The following is a 19,517-nucleotide window of genomic DNA, read 5'->3' as shown; positions in this document are numbered from 1 at the left end:
TTTCATAATCACTAACTTTAAGCCAGTAGTTCTCTAATTTACGGGTCTTCAGAAAGATGTACTGTACAATGGTCAGTTGTTATGTCATTCAAAGACATCAGGTTCATCTGTTTACCAAGCTAGAAATATAGTATGTAGTTTCACTTTTTTAAATGCAACAGCTGTGCGGAAATTTTTTTATCGTTAACACTTGAAGTAATAAAATAGGCTTCATTTATTAATAAATGTTTCATTTGATTTATTTTTATATTATAGTTCCATTTGTGAGGCTTGTGACTTCTGTTTATCAGCTATAATTTCTACACTTGTAAGGCTTAAAAGGAAGCCAACAAGTTAAAAGAAAATTGCAAATAACGTTTGTCCCTTTAGTCTTCCCTTAGTTGTGTAATTGTTTTAATTCACTTTGCCTTTGCAGAAGTTTGGGTATCTTTGAAGTGCTGTTGAGTCTCATCTGGGAAGATTATGTAAATTGCATTCTCCTTGCTTATTATATGGGTAGAATGGGAAAAAAAGGGAAGACAAATTCTCATTAAATTCTGTGCATATTTCTGTTATGCTTTCTGTTTCTGTAGTTGGTTCTGAGGTGAATATGCCCTATTCTGTTTGGAAGAATGGCCTTTTAGTTATATAGCCAAAGACATTTAGTATTTTCTGGTTTCTTAAGGTGTTATTGTACCATTTTGTAAAAGGAATATTATTATTATTAAAATTGTTTGGTAAATATTTTTGACAAATTACCTTCTGAAGCAGCCACAACTTAGAAAGATAATGTCAAAACTAAGGTGTTTTTTTTTTTTTAAAAAAGACCCAGCCAAAATAAGGTGTGAATTTGTCATACTGTTAAATTGAAATTGGTAACAAAATGTATCTCCTTCCAGTTTACTTTTTTGGGTTTTAGAGTAATTGAAAATTTTATTTTATTATATTTAAAATAATTTCTAAGTGTGAGCAGCAAGACTGACTGTAGTTTCAGTTTTTATTTTCTGTGGACAGACTTGATAAACTGGAGACCCTGAAGCAGGATTACCCAAATTGTAGTGTCAGGATTTTAGCTGTACCAGAGGCTTTTATGTGCTACACATAATTTGTATAAAGTTTTATATGGGCAAATTGGGTACATAAATAGTCTCTATTTTTCTAAGGGAATGCAATAAATGTAGCATCGTGAATAAATATAACTTTTATAATCCTTAAAAAAATACTGCATTTATTGCTTGTTTTCAGTATATGTTAAGAAAGATGGTTAGCAACAGTATAGGAAATATGGCTTAGTAAATATTCTTGGGTCTTGTTTGTGAAGAACGCCCTTGGAGAAATCCAAGGTTTAGGAGATGGTCAAGCACCTGTTAGAGAAACTGCTTGGTGTCAGTGCTAGTGACCACTGAGCAAATGCTTATATGTAAATACCAGATTAAAGCCTTGACGTGCTCTTTCCTGGCTATAGGGAAGAAGTCGGCCAGCTGGCTGTGGCCACTTACTTTCCTCACAGCCTCTTCAAACCTTGTTTTCTTTCTTAGCAAACTAATGATGCTTTTTTTTTTTAATTTAAACATGTTGAGTATTTTTATTTGTTTATTTTCATTCATGTGTCCATTGATCCAAAAGTATAAATGGAGTATTTTCCACTGTCAGCCACTGTGCCAGGCATTAGGGAGTCAACTCTGAAACAAATTTAGTTCCTCCCTTTTTAGACTAGTGGTGGAGGGATGTGGAGAGTTAGCAAACCATTACAGTAGATGGTGAGGTTTTTTTTCTTTTTTTGCTCTGCTAGATGACGTACAGAATACTGTGGGAATGTAGTTTCTGGAGCCTTGCCTTTTTATGTTTTCACGTTTATTTTGTGTGTGCACGTGTGTTTACATGTTGGACTTGCTTTGTTTGCAGAATTCTTTGCTCAGCTCGGCACAGGTGTGTGCACCCTGGCCCTTGACAGCAGTCTGATGGACCTGGTGCGCTATACAAGACAGGGCTTTCAGCGGCTGAAACAAGTAACCAAAACACCTTAATGGAGGCCCAGGTTGATCTGATGCCTTGAGAACTTTTTTGCACGTTGGAAGCCTCAAAACAGTCCAGACATTTGTCTCATCAGGATACCAAACTCGAGAAGAGAAGCACCATGAGATGGCCAGGATATTTGTTCACTGAAACTCAAGAACTATGGAATCATTGGTTGGACAGGATGGTTTTGTAGAAGCAGAAATGAGGAGGCTGGCCTCAGAGATGATCTTGCCTTTCCTTGCTAAAGGACAGAAGTGCAATGTAGCCTGAGTGGGCTTATGAATGGTCTAGAAACATTTCCGTCTTTTTTTAACCAGCAGGATGCAAATGAAATGAGGAGGAGCAATTTCAACTCTGGAAGCAAATTCACATCATCTCAGTAGCCACATTAGTTCATTCCTAGAAGGAATTTTTTTTTTTTTAAACAGTGAATTGTGGTGTAGGGTTTTGTGGGTGATTTTTTTTTTCTTTTAAGTTTTGGGGGAAATATTTGTTTAATAAATTCTAATGGTCATCTATAAAACATAAGTTGTGAAGGACTCCACTGTACCCCACTTTCTGCCATTGAACAGTGGCTTTGATAATACCAGGTATTGTCCTAATTTATAAAATTGAAGGCAACCCACCCCCCGACCCCCCCATTGCCTGGATACTGCACGTTCAACCCAGCTCTGATTTCTCCGTTACTGTGCTGGAAGGTGGCCCCGTCGGGCTGGGGGAGAGAGGAGCTACAGTGCACAGGGAAGCCGTCTCCACCCCCATCTCCATGTACCACGGAGGACCGGGCGCTGCCGTTCCCACCCCCTGCTCCAGAGAAAGGCAGTCACATTGACTGTACTCTGCATTTTCTACTTTGGGGAAGAAGGAAACCAACATTTATCCGTGACCAGATGGTTGAAGTGCTTTTTAATTTTTGTTTAAGTAGAGCTGGAATTTGAGGTGCTGATCTGTGGTCTCCAGTTATGTGGTAACTCACGTTGTCTACCAACTCAGAGTTTTGTCAGCGAACAAAGAAAAGTGAAATCTACTTCTTAGAGAGGCTATATTTTTCTGCTACGAATTACTTTATATTTATAGCAAAACTAGACTTGGAGAGCCCTTGATTGTCTAGGGGAAATTAACTCCCTGAGAGGCTGTGGAGATTTGGGGTGGTTTATTAGACTTTCAAAAAAAAAAAGTCACCACATGCCTTCAGTCCAGAGTGTTCTCAATCAACTAGATGTGATTAGATTGAAGAGGAACTGTGGCCTTCCCATAAGTTGTTATTGCCAGATTCTATACATTAAACCAAGTTTATTTTGAATGACCTAAAGTGGGGGAAAAAAAACCAAACAAACAGAATTCCCACATATCCATAAGCACAGATTTTTTTCATTGAAACTTTGAGGGTTATTATTGGAAGCATTATTTTGAGTGCAGTGTTTTTAGAAGCTAATTCTTTTTATCCCTTTTAGAAGTAGAATTTGCACATCTGTTACAGTTGAGGAGTGAGTGTTAACGCTACAACTGGTTTATTTTTCTGCCTTCATCCCATTTCCGCCCCCTACGAGCTGTTGCCTACCAAGCATGTTTGACATTGTCATGTTCATTAGTGAAGAAGGGAGTACCATCTTTATTTATAATGAAGAGGTCTAAGGTCCATATGATGAATGTAAGAACTTTCTTGGTAACTATATATAAAAGGGATGTGTAGCGGATGGGAGTGATGCTTATTTTTCACAATATAAATTGTTTGTGTGAAGCTGTTCCTTCAGTGTCTTACAGTATCCAGCCTGTTCTTTGGTTATCACTAGCTAGGACAGAGGTCTGTTACTTCATGTTTAGGTTAAAGCGAGAGAATTACAACAGTAGTAATATCTGAGCATAAGAAGTTGATGTGCGATCTTGATGGACTGATTTCATTTACTGATGTTCTAAAGCAGAGCCATGGTCCTTTTTAAACTACTCGTTTAAAAAGCAGCCTGTTGTTAAATGAACAGTAATTGCCTGGTAGGTTGTCTGCTTGTGGCATTGTGTGTCCATCTCTTATATGTAGGAGACAGGACACCAGAAGCAGGCTTATGTGGTTACTTAACATCTTCCCCCTTACTCCCTTGGCCATTCCCGCTCCCTTCACCCCGTCACTCCCCAGTACAAGCCACCTGTCAGTTTGGAAGAGTGTGTTCTTGAGGACAGGTTCTGATCTATGCAGACCGTGCTGAGTGTGTGTGTCTTGTCAGGAGCCACAGTGTCCCCTTGACTGAAGACATTTCCAAGGCAATTTCTCAGCCATTTCTAAAAGAGGTAATTGCTTTTTCAGTGGCCTTATTCTTTGTGTGTGTGTTTGTTTCCCTGACCTTTATATTAAGATTTTATTTGTCCCTTAAAAAACTAACGAGTTTGCAGAGATCAGTTTGTACTGTTTTGATCATGGAATATTTCTGATTCTTACTGCAAAATGCATTTTACCTAAAAGAATTCTTAATGGCTACTTTTAAAGTAGAGTATGTAAAAGGGTAGTGGCTGATGAATCCTTAAGGTTCATAAGGTCTTTTCGCTGTTGCAGTTGTATATAGAAATCTAAAGGATTTTTAAATCATTTGCACTTTTCCACTGCATGCTTAAATTCCCAAAGGCAAAATTTGTACTGAGGTAGATAATTGAAAGGACTAGATTATAAAATCAAGGCTTTGAATATGTGAAGTTCTTATAACAACCGTAATAGTACACACTTCACAGTGAGACAAATACAGAACATCTTGAGTAAAAATGGAGTGTAAAAACCTTGCCTTTGGCACTACAGTTTCATATGTGTGTGTGTGTGTGTCTATCTTTACTAGGAAATGGAAGAACACTGTTTTACTTTAAAAAACGTTGAATGTTTCTGTCCTCCCTGGAGGTAATTAAAATGTGAATCACCGAGTTTAAGATTTTAGCTAGACTAAGGGCCCTGATAAACAATGATAAAACACTTCACTGAAATTTACCAAATTACACTGGGTTAAGAATGTGAAAACGTCCTTCATATGCCAGCTGTGGGAGGGTCCAGCTGGCATATTATCAGGACCAGAACTACAACAGGAGAATGACTTAGCTGGTGCTATGATTTAATCACAATACTGAATGGGAAAAGCCTCTTGATTTTTTTTTTTTTTGAACAAAAGGACCTTTATTTTATAATCTGTTTTGACCAAAATGTTTAGCTATTTCCCCTAGACAAATTGGACCACACTTATCTCCCTTGTCCTATATCCTTTAATTCCCGATCTCAGGATGTTTAGAAGCTAACAAACTACCCCTTTCTGGCTGAAAACTTGCCTTAATTGGTACCTTAAATATTAATGTTAGTAGGATCAGGAGCTTAACTTTTTTTTTTTATGATTCCTGTTCAGTAATTTTTAGAAGCAAAAAGAAACCATTGTGCCCTCCAAAATGAATAAAACTCTTATCTCTGATATATGAAAGGAAATGTGTGTGTACATATACACACACACACACACAGACTAAGAGGCTGGCTAAATTGGATATATTTATTGTGCCTTTGTTGACCACACCTAATTTTGGAATAATGCTGTATTCATTTTGCCATAGCTTTAAGAGATGTTAGGTGGGTCTTGCACCTTTTTCTCTTCTGCTTCATGAAGTTTGAGGTGTATTTGTGCATCTTTAGGTGAATGAATCAAATAAGGCTTGATTCCCTACCTCCCATACAGATTTTGCTTTCTCTTAAGGATTTGTTTGCCCAGACACTACACAAAATCTGTGAAAAACTTTGCCACCTCATCTCTTACACTCTTTACCACTGATTAGCAGTATTTAAATCTTGCTAGAATATTTGGCCTTCTTTTAGAAACACAGATGTAGAGATTTCCTCATTGTGGTTGTGGAGGGGTGTCAGGATTATAGCGGTACTTGGTCCCTTTCTCTCTTGCTCTAGTGGTTGCCTCTTTTGTTTTTGGTCCTACTTAGAATTTGTGGATGCAGGTTTTTTCCTATATTTTTGTCATTTTGTTTGTGGGAGGTGGAGTGGCAGAATAACAAACATGGTGTTGGGGATTTTCCTTCAAACATTGCAAGTGGTATTTCCACCATACACACCTCAAATATCCAATCCAGTTGTGTCAGTCACCGAAAATCTGAGAACGAATTGTGACCACTGGCCATGCTCTTTAGTTCGTATTTATGAGGTGTTGACAAGCGCCCATCTGCCACCTCTCTTAAGGTAGCTGTAAATTTCCTGTTGTCCCGGGGAAAGCCACTCTATTCTTTCTGTTCGCGGTGTGTTGGATATCAACAGGTACTGTGCTGGGTAGAGAAGTGCCTGTATTTCTCTACCCAAGACGGCAGGAAGGAAACTTACAGCTCCCTGGGAGCCTAGATATTACTATATTGACCTGGAAGGACAAAGAAATAAGACCACTGACAGCAAGGCTGGCCGAGCTGCACTGGTCAGACCAGGCAGTGGCTGACCTAAGGAAGATAACTTGCTTTGCTTACAAGTAGATGTTTAAGTGATGCTGAATACAGGCAGTATTAACTTCTGTTAATTAACTTTTGTTTAAGAACAAAAGGCAGTACTCGCCTTTTGTTCAGGCCATCAACATGTATTGTTAAAATTACTGCACATCCCCTCCTCAGATACCAAGTATACACTGTTCATGTTGGTGTGTGTGTTTATACACGTGTGTCCCAAATCTTGTGTTGGTTTTTTTTGTTTTTCTTCTCCTGAATGTGATCATATTTTGGATGATACCTGAGCAGGGTTGCCTTTTTTTATTTATTACCATTATATATTATATTATATTATATATTTTTTGCTTTCTTATAACTTTAGAGGAAAGTCAAATCTTGGTATTATTAAAATTGTTTAAAAAAGAATAAATTGTCCAGTTGATAAATGAAGATCACTGGTCTGTCTCTAAAATAATATGAATTTTTCTTTAATTATTGTGTAATAATGTGCCAGCTATCTAGTCCACACAATGGTTTTGTATGTAGGATAGGGAAGCAGTGATGCGCTCAGTGGAAAGATGTGCAACACAGACAAGGGGGACTCCATGTGTTTTATCTACTTCAGCAATGGAACTGAAACTAGGGGCTTTTGTGAATAAAATTTAGCTGCCTTGTACAGTCCTTTGAAAGAGACATACGTGATCTGTGAGAATTATAGTTTTCTTTTTTTAGAAGAAAAATTTGCAAAAGATCTTTCCAAAGATACCGTGCCACAGATCTTTTGTTTATTGTTCTCTGTAATAAGGATTAATTGCTGTTTAAAAAACCATGTAATTGACTTGTTCGTCTTCAAATTCTTTACTTTTCACAAGAGGATGGAGCTGTAAAAAAAAAAAAAATTAATAAAAATTTAGAGAAATCATTGGCGTGGAATCCATGCTTTCACTTTGCTTGAATAAAGTAATTCCTAAAATTGCTATATGTAATTACCGCTTAGAGCCAAGGAGAGTCTCACATGGAATAATTTGCCCTTATTCACAGTATGTATTTATTGTTGAAATGGGAGAGGGGCGGGCAGAGGGTAGCTCATCTTTCTGTTCAGTTTATTATCAAGATCTCAATCACTGCACTGGTGGTGCAGTGGTTAAGAATCCGCCTGCCAATGCAGGGGACATGGGTTCGAGCCCTGGTCCGGGGAGATCTCACATGCCGCCGAGCAACTAAGCCGGTGCGGCACAACTGCTGAGCCTGTGCTCTAGAGCCCGCGAGCCACAACTATTGAAGCCCATGTGCCTAGAGCCTGTGCTCCGCAATGAGAGAAGCCACTGCAATGAGAAGCCCATGCACTGCAACGGAGAGTAGCCCCCGCTCTCTGCAACCAGAGAAAGCTGGCACGTAGCAACGAAGACCCAATGCAGCCATAAATAAATAATTAAAAAAAGAAAAGATCTCAATCACAAATTAGCCTAATAGCACCAGTGTTGCTTATCTTAACATCAACTGCCAGGTGCAACAGTGACCAAATTTGCCTGTTTTCAATTTGTTTGCTGGGTATGGGGAGACATATTTGTAGAATGTTTGTATGGGAAGAAATCTAAAGTCCATCTGGTTTCTCTTCCCTTTGCCATTCCAAAAGAAATGATACTCTAGGTGCTGAAAGATGACTTCCTAATTTTGAATCCTGGCTCTCTGGTTTGCTATGTGACCATGGGCAAGTTACTTAACCTCTCTGGGTTTCTTATAAACAGTTACAGCTTTGGTGTCTACCTAGTAAAGTGCTGAGGATCACATTAGATGGTGTACAGAGTGTGCTTAGCATGGTGCCTCTGCCATAAACACTCAAGACTGGTGGCCTTTTTAGACTTCCTCCCTCCCCTCACTGCACCACAATATCCCAACAGGTGACCCTCCAGTCTTTGAATACTGATAAAGATCTTGCTACCCACCTCTTCCTCTTTGATTCTTTTTGTTCTTCCTTACATTACACTGACCTCTACTTATATCGGTCCTAATGAACAAACAGGGACCCACCCTTGGCAAGCTCACAGAGTTGACAAGCCAGCAATAACTGATGAGCATGCAATGGCAGGTGCGGGAAAGGGAAAGTTTTAGTCCTGCTTAAGACTAAAGGGAAGACTGAGGGAAGAGCTCTCACTTGAACTAGGCCTTAAAACATGGGTCATAAAACCCGGGTTTTCATTTTTTTCACAAAAACTTTCGTCATATCTTGTCTCATACATTTTCAGTAGTAGTTGTCCACTGCATGGTTGTACCAGTTTATTTAACCAACCCCCTTGTTAAACATTGAGACTATCTCTAATTTGGGGATAGTATAAAGAATGCTCCCATGGCCATCCCTGAAGCAAACTAGTTGGGCAGATTCAACAGTATTTCACCATATTTTCTTTATGTAAATGTGTGCATGTGTATATTTATGCTTCACCCTTAAAGACTTAAGCAAGCATTTCCTAGGACATTATCCAGCAGGATCACAATACCATTATATCGGCTAAGAAAATTTCTCAACATCTGATATTCGGTTCATATTCGAATTTCTGTAATTGTCCCCCAGAGGTCTTACAGCTTTTTTTTTTTTTTTTTTTGAGCCAGGACTCAGTCAAGTTTCAGGCATTACATTTGGTTGTCATGTCTCTCTGTTAATCCAGAACAAAAAAAAAACACACCTTTGTAATACAACGTCCTACATGTTGGCCCTGTTTTTCCCTAAGAGTCCGTGAATTCATATCTGTGTCTCCTATATAGATTTCCTATAAACTGGGTTGTTTATTTTATTTTAAAGATTTTTTTTGATGTGGACGATTTTTAAAGTCTTTATTGAATTTGTTACAATATTGCCTCTGTTGTATGTTTTGGGTTTTTGGCTGCGAGGCATGTGGGATCTTAGCTCCCCAACCAGGGATCGAACCTGCACCCTCTGCATTGGAAGGCTAAGTCTTAACCATTGGACCGCCAGGGAAGTCCCTGGGTTAGGTGTAGAAGCTTGATTGTATTTGGCAAGAAACTTTCACAGGTGGTGCTGTGTATTATTTCATGTTACATCACATCAGGAGACACCTAAAATCATCCTGTTAGTGATGCTAACTTTGAGTCTTTGGTGAGGATATGATCACCAAAACTCTTACAAATATGGGCTTTGCCCTGTGGCAACCACGTTTCACTTAGTGATTTTAGCATGCATTAATAATCCGGTCCTTTACCAATCATGGGTATTATGTTTGGAAAACACAAAAAGGAAAAAAAATCACCCAATTTGATAGGTGGGAGACTGTCTTCTGATGTTTTCATTTACATTTTCATTCTTATGGTACTGTTTTTTGTTACATATGAAGTTGCCATTTGTAGTGCATAGGTTACAGGACCAATACTCTAGACCCAATTCAAGAGCCTAGATGTGGGGAAAGTTTTCACTTAAATCATATGGAATGAGTTCTCCACTAGGAAGAGTTCTGTTAATGAAGGAAAAGGATGCTGAGCAGTAAAAGAAAAAATAACAAATTATTCCTCCAGGCTATTCATCTTTCCCTTTTGATTTATATATTCAGGATATTAACCTTTTATTATGTTGTAAATATTTCCAAATTATCTTTTGCTTTTCAGGTTTTATTATGACACATTTTAAGAAAGTTTGTTTAGTTTTTTAAGTAGGCTGACTTCTACCAATGTCTTTGCAGTTTCTGCTTCTGGTATCTTAAGGTATGTAAGAACTGTCTCCCAGACACTGGGAGACAATTTTACTACTGCTGGATTACCGCAGCACCTCTAAGGTAAGATACAAACCTTTCTCTGTGCATCTGTCTTCTAAGTATTTAGGCACTTTTGACGCCTGAATTATTTAAAGGGATATTTGTTTACTATTTGCCAGGGTTCTTGGGAATATAAATTGTCACAATCCAGGCTGCTTTAAATTAGGACACCTAGGAGGTGTTCAAAACCCTTCAATCCATTCCAAACAGCTTTGAAGTCCAATGGGTCTTTACCAGAATATAATCGGAGGTTTATCTGCTGTTACTTGGTTGTGATTAGATAACTGTACCCGTCTAGCCTGTTTTGTCTTAGAGCAGGATTCTTTCAGGGTTTGTGGTTTCTCCACAGACCACATTCAGCTGAAAGCCAAGACTGTAGTGAGACAGCAAGGCTCTGGTAATAAAGACCTGTGCCCTTCCAGCAGACTGGAGGGCGGGCCTTGAAATACTTTCTAAACAGACAATTCTATTTTAGCTTGAAAAGACCATGTGCCTGCTCTGGATAAGTGCTTTACATCACCCTTCTCTATTACTGGGGCCCAGTCCTAACATCTCATTTACCTTATTTCACATGTAGGAGGTCAGAAACAATTATGGGTTTGCATCTCTTCCCTGCTAAATTATCATCTAAACAACACACACATACATTTCTACATATATACACACTATTATTGGAAGCCAATTGAACTCAAGTGCATGGGCTTTACGAAAATGTCTTCAGTTAACTATTCAACTCCCTGCTTTCCCATCTTTGTTCTGCAGCCTTTGAAGAAACTCCTCCTCCTGCAGGTAGGACTTGGTATACAAGATTGCAACCAAGGATTTTACAAGCATCTCAAGGGAGTAAGTGATCTGGTAAAGTGGTTTTACAGAGGTCCCCAAGCCTACATCTACATCTATGTAAGTATCATTTTGGAATTAAAATATTTTTTTTCAAACTGATTTACAAATAGTCTAGTTTTTAAAAAATCAAATGACACAAAAGCATATAGAGCAAAAAGTGTAAGAGCAAGTCTACTTCATTCCTTCCTCCCCAGAGTAAACAACCATTAAGTTTGGTGCATCTTTCCATAACTTTTGTTCACTTACACATTATTTTTAAACATAAATTTGGATGTATTATATTCTTTCTCCCCACTTTATATTTCTTTTTTAAAAAAATTATTTTTGGCTGCATTGGGTCTTCGTTGCTGTGTGCAGGCTTTCTCTAGTTGCGGCAAGCTGGGGCTGCTCTTCGTTGGGTTGTGTGGGCTTCTCATTGTGGTGGCTTCTCTTACTGCAGAGCACGGGCTCTAGGTGCGTGGGTTTCAGTAGTTACAGCACTTGGGCCCAGTAGTTGGGGCTCGCAGGCTCTAGAGTGCAGGCTCAGTAGCTGTGGCACACGGGTTTAGTTGCTCCGCGGCATGCAAGATCTTCCCGGACCAGGGATCAAACCGGTGTCCCCTGCGTTGGCGGATTCTTAACCACTGAGTCACCAGGGAAGTCCCTATATGTCTTCTATGTTAATCATTTTGGCTGTAAAATATTGTGTAACTAAAGACGTATCACCATTTATTTAAACATTCTCCCATTATGCAGGCAAGCTGCCCCTGACCCAATTATTCTGCTGTTGCAAACAATGCTGTACTGAGGATTCTTGGTACACACATTGTCTTGCATTCCTACAAGTGTCATTACAGGAAAAATTTCTGGAAGGGGGATTTCTGGGTCAAACAATAAGCCAATTAAAAAAATTTTTTTGTCACCAAACCACTTCTCCCAAAAAAGCTCTGATACCAACTGTAGATGAGCTTAACATTCTTGCCAACTTTGCTTGCAAAATGAAAAAGTCCTTTTTTTTTTTTTTTTTGCCCGCACCTCGCAGCTTGCGGGATCTTAGTTCCCTGACCAGGGATTGAACCCTTGCCCTCGGCAGTGAAAGTGTGGAGTCCTAGCCACTGGACCGCCAGGGAATTCCTGAAAAAAGTCTTATACTACCTCAATTTGCATTTCTCTGCCAACTGAAGTTAACCATTTTGCCAGATTTATTTGGCCACTTGGCATTTGGTTCTGTAGAAGGCCTTTTCCTATACTTAGCTCATTTCTGTGAGATTATATTTTGCTTCTAATTTGTAAATTAAGAAACTTGGACTAGGTTGATGATCACACGACACTTCCCAAGTTTGTTCCGCTGAGAACAAGCATCTTGAGCTGCTTACAGCATTTCCCATTTTTTCCAACGTTGCAGGCCATGATCAATCCCTGAGTTAAACTCCATTCACATCACTGACGTGGGGCCTCACGATCTGAAGCTCCATTAATCCTTAAAACTTACTGCTTGGTCCAAGCAAATGATATTTGTCCTGGATAACGTAGAATCTATAAAATATTGGAAAGTTTTGAAACCCACTGGATGTCCAAAATGAATTTCACCATAGGTTTCTCTCTGGCCCATGGATCTAATCTAAAATTTGATTGTACAGTCCTGAGCCTTACTTGACTACTACTATTGATTTTCTATTTGCTTATTATTATTGTTTTTACATCTTTATTGGAGTATCATTGCTTTACAATGGTGTGTTTCTGCTTTATAACAAAGTGAATCAGTTATACACATACATGTGTTCCCATATCTCTTCCCTCTTGCGTCTCCCTCCCTCCCACCCTCCCTATCCCCCCCTTCTAGGTGGTCACAAAGCACTGAGCTGATCTCCCTGTGCTATGCGGCTGCTTCCCATTAGCTATCTATTTTACGTTTGGTAGTGTATATATGTCCATGCCACTCTCTCACTTTGTCACAGCTTACCCTTCCCCCTCCCCATATCCTCAAGTCCATTTTCTACTAGGTCTGTGTCTTTACTGCTGTCTTACCCCTAGGTTCTTCATGACATTTTTTTTTTCTTAGATTCCATATATATGTGTTAGCATACGGTATTTGTCTTTCTCTTTCTGACTTACTTGACTCTGTATGGTAGACTCTAGGTGCATCCTCCTCATTACAAATACCTCAATTTCGTTTCTTTTTATGGCTGAGTAATATTCCATTGTATATATGAGCCACATCTTCTTTATCCATTCATCCGATGATGGATAAAACAACTTAGGTTGTTTCCATCTCCTGGCTATTGTAAATAGAGCTGCAATGAACATTTTGGTACATGACTCTTTTTGAATTATGGTTTTCTCAGGGTATATGCCCAGTAGTGGGATTGCTGGGTCATATGGTAGTTCTATTTGTAGATTTTAAGGAACCTCCATACTGTTCTCCATAGTGGCTGTACCAATTCACATTCCCACGAGCAGTGCAAGAGTGTTCCCTTTTCTCCACACCCTCTCCAGCATTTATTGTTTCTAGATTTTTTGATGATGGCCATTCTGACCAGTGTGAGATATATCTCATTGTAGTTTTGATTTGCATTTCTCTAATGATTAATGATGTTGTGCATTCTTTCATGTGTTTGTTGGCACTCTGTATATCCTCTTTGGAGAAATGTCTATTTAGGTCTTCTGCCCATTTTTGGATTGGGTTGTTCTTTTGTTATTGAGCTGCATGAGCTGCTTATAAATTTTGGAGATGAATCCTTTGTCAGTTGCTTCATTTGCAAATATTTTCTCCCATTCTGAGGGTTGTCTTTCAGTCTTGTTTATGGTTTCCTTAGCTGTGCAAAAGCATTGAAGTTTCATTAGGTCTCATTTGTTTATTTTTGCTTTTATTTCCATTTCTCTAGGAGGTGGGTCAAAAAGGATCTTGCTGTGATTTATGTCATAGAGTGTTCTGCCTATGTTTTCCTCTAAGAGTTTGATAGTTTCTGGCCTTACATTTAGGTCTTTAATCCATTTTGAGCTTATTTTTGTGTATGGTGTTAGGGAGTGATCTAATCTTATACTTTTACATGTACCTGTCCAGTTTTCCCAGCACCACTTATTGAAGAGGCTGTCCTTTCTCCACTGTACATTCTAGCCTCCTTTATCAAAGATAAGGTGACCATATGTGCATGGGTTTATCTCTGGGCTTTCTATCCTGTTCCATTGATCTATCTTTCTGTTTTTGTGCCAGTACCATACTGTCTTGATTACTGTAGCTTTGTAGTATAGTCTGAAGTCAGGGAGCCTGATTCCTCCAGCTCCTTTTTTCATTCTCTAGATTGCTTTGGCTATTCGGGGTCTTTTGTGTTTCCATACAAATTGTGAAATTTTTTGTTTTAGTTCTGTGAAAAATGCTAGTGGTAGATTGATAGAGATTGCATTGAATCTGTAGATTACTTTGAGTACTAGAGTCATTTTCACACTGTTGATTCTTCCAATCCAAGAACATGGTATATCTCTCCATCTGTTTGTATCATCTTTAATTTCTTTCATCAGTGTCTTATAATTTTCTGCATACAGGTCTTTTGTCTCCTTAGGTAGGTTTATTCCTAGATATTTTATTCTTTTCATTGCAATGGTAAATGGAAGTGCTTTCTTGATTTCACTTTCAGACTTTTCATCATTAGTGTATAGCAATGCCAGAGATTTCTGTGCGTTAATTTTGTATCCTGCCACTTTACCAAATTCATTGATTAGCTCTAGTAGTTTTCTGGCAGCATCTTTAGGATTCTCTATGTATAGTATCATGTCATTTGCAAACAGTGACAGCTTTACTTCTTCTTTTCCGATTTGGATTCCTTTTATTTCCTTTTCTTCTCTGATTGCTGTGGCTAAAACTTCCAAAACTATGTTGAATAAGAGTGGTGAGAGTGGGCAACCTTGTCTTCTTCCTGATCTTCGTGGAAATGCTTTCAGTTTTTCACCATTGAGGACAATGTTGGCTGTGGGTTTGTCATATATGGCCTTTATTATGTTGAGGAAAGTTCCCTCTATGCCTACTTTCTGCAGGGTTTTTATCATAAATGGCTGTTGAATTTTGTTGAAAGCTTTCTCTGCATCTATTGAGATGACCATATTGTTTTTCTCCTTCAATTTGTTAATATGGTGTATCACATTGATTGATCTGCGTATATTGAAGAATCCTTCCTTGCTGGAATAAACCCCACTTGATCAAGGTGTATGATCCTTTTAATGTGCTGTTGGATTCTGTTTGCTAGTATTTTGTTGAGGATTTTTGCATCTATGTTCATCAGTGATAATGGCCTGTAGTTTTCTTTCTTTGTGACATCCTTGTCTGGTTTTGGTATCAGGGTGATGGTGGCCTCCTAGAATGAGTTTGGGAGTGTTCCTCCCTCTGCGATATTTTGGAAGAGTTTGAGAAGGATAGGTGTTAGCTCTTCTCTAAATGTTTGATAGAATTTGCCTGTGAAGCCATCTGGTCCTGGGCTTTTGTTTGTTGGAAGATTTTTAATCACAGTTTCAATTTCAGTGCTTGTGATTGGTCTGTTCATATTTTCTATTTCTTCCTGATTCAGTCTTGGCAGGTTGTGCATTTCTAAGAATTTGTCCATTTCTTCCAGGTTGTCCATTTTATTTGCATAGAGTTGCTTGTAGTAATCTCTCATGATCTTTTTTATTTCTGCAGTGTCAGTTGTTACTTCTCCTTTTTCATTTCTAATTCTATTGATTTGAGTCTTCTCCCTTTTTTTCTTGATGAGTCTGGCTAATGGTTTATCAATTTTGTTTACCTTTTCAAAGAACCAGCTTTTAGTTTTATTGATCTTTGCTATTGTTTCCTCATTTCTTTTTCATTTATTTCTGATCTGATTTTTATGATTTCTTTCCTTCTGCTAACTTTGGGGTTTTTTTGTTCTTCTTTCTCTAATTGTTTTAGGTGCAAGGTTAGGTTGTTTATTCGAGATGTTTCCTGTTTCTTAAGGTAGGATTGTATTGCTATAAACTTCCCTCTTAGAATTGTTTTTGCTGCATCCCATAGTTTTTAGGTCGTCGAGTCTCCATTTTCATGTTTCTAGGTATTTTTTGATTTCCTCTTTGATTTCTTCAGTGATCACTTCGTTATTAAGTAGTGTTTTGTTTAGCCTCCATGTGTTTGTATTTTTTACAGATCTTTTCCTGTAATTGATATCTAGTCTCATAGTGTTGTGGTCGGAAAAGATACTTGATACAATTTCAATTTTCTTCAATTTACCAAGGCTTGATTTGTGACCCAGGATATGATCCTGGAGAATATTCCATGAACACTTGCGAAAAATGTGTATTCTGTTGTTTTTGGATGGAATGTCCTATAAATATCAATTAAGTCCATCTTGTTTAATGTATCATTTAAAGTTTGTGTTTCCTTATTTATTTTCATTTTGGATGGTCTGTCCATTGGTGAAAGTGGGGTGTTAAAGTCCCCTACTATGAATGTGTTACTGTCGATTTCCCCTTTTATGGCTGTTAGTATTTGCCTCATGTATTGAGGTGCTCCTATGTTGGGTGCATAAATATTTACAATTGTTATATCTTCTTCTTGGATCATTGATCTAATGATCCTTGATCATTATGTAGTGTCCTTCTTTGTCTCTTCTAATAGTCTTTATTTTAAAGTCTATTTTGTCTGATATGAGAATTGCTACTCCAGCTTTCTTTTGGTTTCCACTTGCATGGATTATCTTTTTCCATCCCCTTACTTTCAGTCTGTATGTGTCTCTAGGTCTGAAGTGGGTCTCTTGTAGACAGCATATATATGGGTCTTGTTTTTGTATCCATTCAGCCAATCTGTGTCTTTTGGTGGGAGCATGTAGTCCATTTACATTTAAGGTAATTGATATGTATGTTCCTATTCCCATTTTCTTAATAGTTGTGGGTTCATTATTGTAGGTCTTTTCCTTCTCTTGTGTTTCTTCCCTAGAGAAGTTCCTTTAGCATTTGTTGTAAAGCTGGTTTGGTGGTGCTGAACTCTGTCAGCTTTTGCTTGCCTGTAAAGGTTTTAATTTCTTCATCGAATCTGAATGAGATCCTTGCTGGGTAGAGTAATCTTGGTTGCAGGTTTTTCTCCTTCATCACTTTGAATATGTCCTGCCAGTCCCTTCTGGCTTGCAGAGTTTCTGCTGAAAGATCAGCTGTTAACCTTATGGGGATTCTCTTGTGTGTTATTGTTTTTCCCTTGCTGCTTTTAATATGTTTTCTTTGTATTTAATTTTTGACAGTTTGATTAATATGTATCAGCGTATTTCTCCTTGGATCTATCCTGTATGGGACTCTCTGTGCTTCCTGGACTTGATTAACTATTTCCTTTCCCATATTAGGGAAGTTTTCAACTATAATCTCTTCAAATATTTTCTCAGTCCCTTTCTTTTTCTCTTCTTCTTCTGGAACCCCTATAATTCGAATGTTGGTGGGTTTAATGTTGTCCCAGAGGTCTCTGAGACTGTCCTGAGTTCTTTTCATTCTTTTTTCTTTATTCTGCTCTTCAGTAGTGATTTTCACTATTTTATCTTCCAGGTCACTTATCTGTTCTTCTGCCTCAGTTATTCTGCTATCGATCCCTTCTAGAGTAGTTTTAATTTCATTTATTGTGTTGTTCATTGTTGCTTGTTTCATCTTTAGTTCTTCTAGGTCCTTGTTAAATGTTCCTTGCATTTTGTCTATTCTATTTCCAAGATTTTGGATCATCTTTACTATCATTATTCTGAATTCTTTTTCAGGTATACTGCCTATTTCCTCTTCATTTGTTAGGTCTGGTGGGTTTTTATCTTGCTTCTTCATCTGCTGTGTGTTTTTCTGTCTTCTCATTTTGCTTATCTTACTGTGTTTGGGGTCTCCTTTTTGCAGGCTGCAGGTTCGTAGTTCCCATTGTTTTTGGTGTCTGTCCGCAGTGGCTAAAGTTGGTTCAGTGGGTTGTGTGTAGGCTTCCTGGTGGAGGGGACTAGTGCCTGTGTTCTGGTGGATGAGGCTGGACCTTTTCTTTCTGGTGGGTAGGTGCACATCTGGTGGTGTGTTTTGGGGTGTCTGTGGACTTATTATGATTTTAGGCAGCCTCTCTGCTAATGGGTGGGGTTGTGTTCCTGTCTTGCTAGTTGTTTGGCATAGGGTGTCCAGCACTGTAGCTTGCTGGTCGTTGAGTGAAGCTGGGTGCTGGTGTTAAGATGGAGGTCTCTGGGAGATTTTTGCTGTTTGATATTATGTGGAGCTGGGAGGTGTCTTGTGGACCAGTGTCCTGAAGTTGGCTCTCCTACCTCAGAGGCACAGCATTGACTCTTGGCTGAAGCACCAAGAGCCTTTCATCCACACGGCTCAGGATAAAAGGGAGAAAAAGTAGAAAGAAAGAGAGAGTGAGAGAGAGAGAGAGAGAGGGAGAGAGAGAGAGAGAGAGAGAGGGAGGAAGGAAGGAAGGAAGGAAGGAAGGAAAGAAAAGAAAGGAAGAAAGAAAGAAAGAAAGAAAGAAGAAAGAAAGAAAGGAGGGAGGGAGGAAAGAAAGAAAGAAAGAAGATAAAATAAAGTTATTAAAATAAAATTAAGCAAAAAAAGTTTTTTAAGAAAAAAAATGAAAACAAAAAAAACAGACAGATAGAACCCTAGGACAAATGGTGGAAGCAAAGCTATACAGACAAAATCTCACACAGAAGCATACACCTACACACTCACAAAAAGAAGAAAAGGGGAAAAAAATCATAAATCTTGCTCTCAAAGTCCACCTCCTCAATTTGGGATGATTCGTTGTCTATTCATGTATTCCACAGATGCAGGGTACATCAAGTTGATTGTGGAGCTTTAATCTGCTGCTTCTGAGGCTGCAGGGAGAGATTTCCTTTTCTCTTCTTTGTTTTCACAGCTCCTGGGGCTCAGCTTTGGATTTTGCCCTGCCTCTGTGTGTAGGTCACCAGAGGGCATCTGTTCTTCCTCAGACAGGACGGGGTTAAAGGAGCCGCTGATTCGGGGGCTTTGGCTCACTCAGGCCGCGGGGAAGGGAGGGGCACGGAATGCGGGGCGAGCCTGCGGCCAGTGTGACATTGCTCCAGCCTGAGGCGCGCCGTGTGCTCTCCCGGGGAAGTTGTCCCTGGATCCTGGGACCCTGGCAGTGGCGGGCTGCACAGGCTCTCAGGAAGGGGTTGTGTGGATAGTGACCTGTGCTCGTACACAGGCTTCTTGTTGGCGGCAGCAGCAGCCTTAGCGTCTCATGCCTGTCTCTGTGGTCCGCGCTGATAGCCGCGGCTCGCGCCCGTCTCTGGAGCTCCTTTAAGCAGCGGTCTTAATCCCCTCTCCTCACGTACCAGGAAAAAAGAGGGAAGAAAAAGTCTCTTGCCTCTTCAGCAGATCCAGACTTTTCCCCGGACTCCCTCCAGGCTAGCCGTGGTGCACGGCTAACCCCCTGCAGGCTGTGTTCATGCCACCAACCCCAGTCCTCTCTCTGCCCTCCGACCGAAGTCCGAGCCTCAGCTCCCAGCCCCGCCCACCCCGGCATTTGAGCAGACA

At 39.2% G+C, this 19,517-nt stretch overlaps 1 protein-coding gene across 9 annotated transcripts in view; it reads left to right on the top strand.

Annotated features, from left to right (window-relative positions):
- AFF1 (ALF transcription elongation factor 1) overlaps window positions 1-7,351 on the top strand; it is a 206,640-nt gene extending 199,289 nt beyond the window's left edge. For all 9 annotated transcript variants that reach the window (XM_060147848.1, XM_060147853.1, XM_060147849.1 and 6 more), the window contains one exon: window positions 1,885-7,351. In XM_060147848.1, coding sequence (XP_060003831.1) covers window positions 1,885-2,006 — 122 coding nt within the window. In that variant the 3' untranslated portion in view covers window positions 2,007-7,351. The remainder of the gene's footprint in view (window positions 1-1,884) is intronic.
- Window positions 7,352-19,517: the final 12,166 nt, after the last annotated feature.

This window comes from Lagenorhynchus albirostris, chromosome 4 (assembly GCF_949774975.1).
Source record: "Lagenorhynchus albirostris chromosome 4, mLagAlb1.1, whole genome shotgun sequence".
Classification (NCBI taxonomy): Eukaryota; Metazoa; Chordata; class Mammalia; order Artiodactyla; family Delphinidae; genus Lagenorhynchus; species Lagenorhynchus albirostris.
This window is presented reverse-complemented; position numbering and strand designations above follow the sequence as displayed.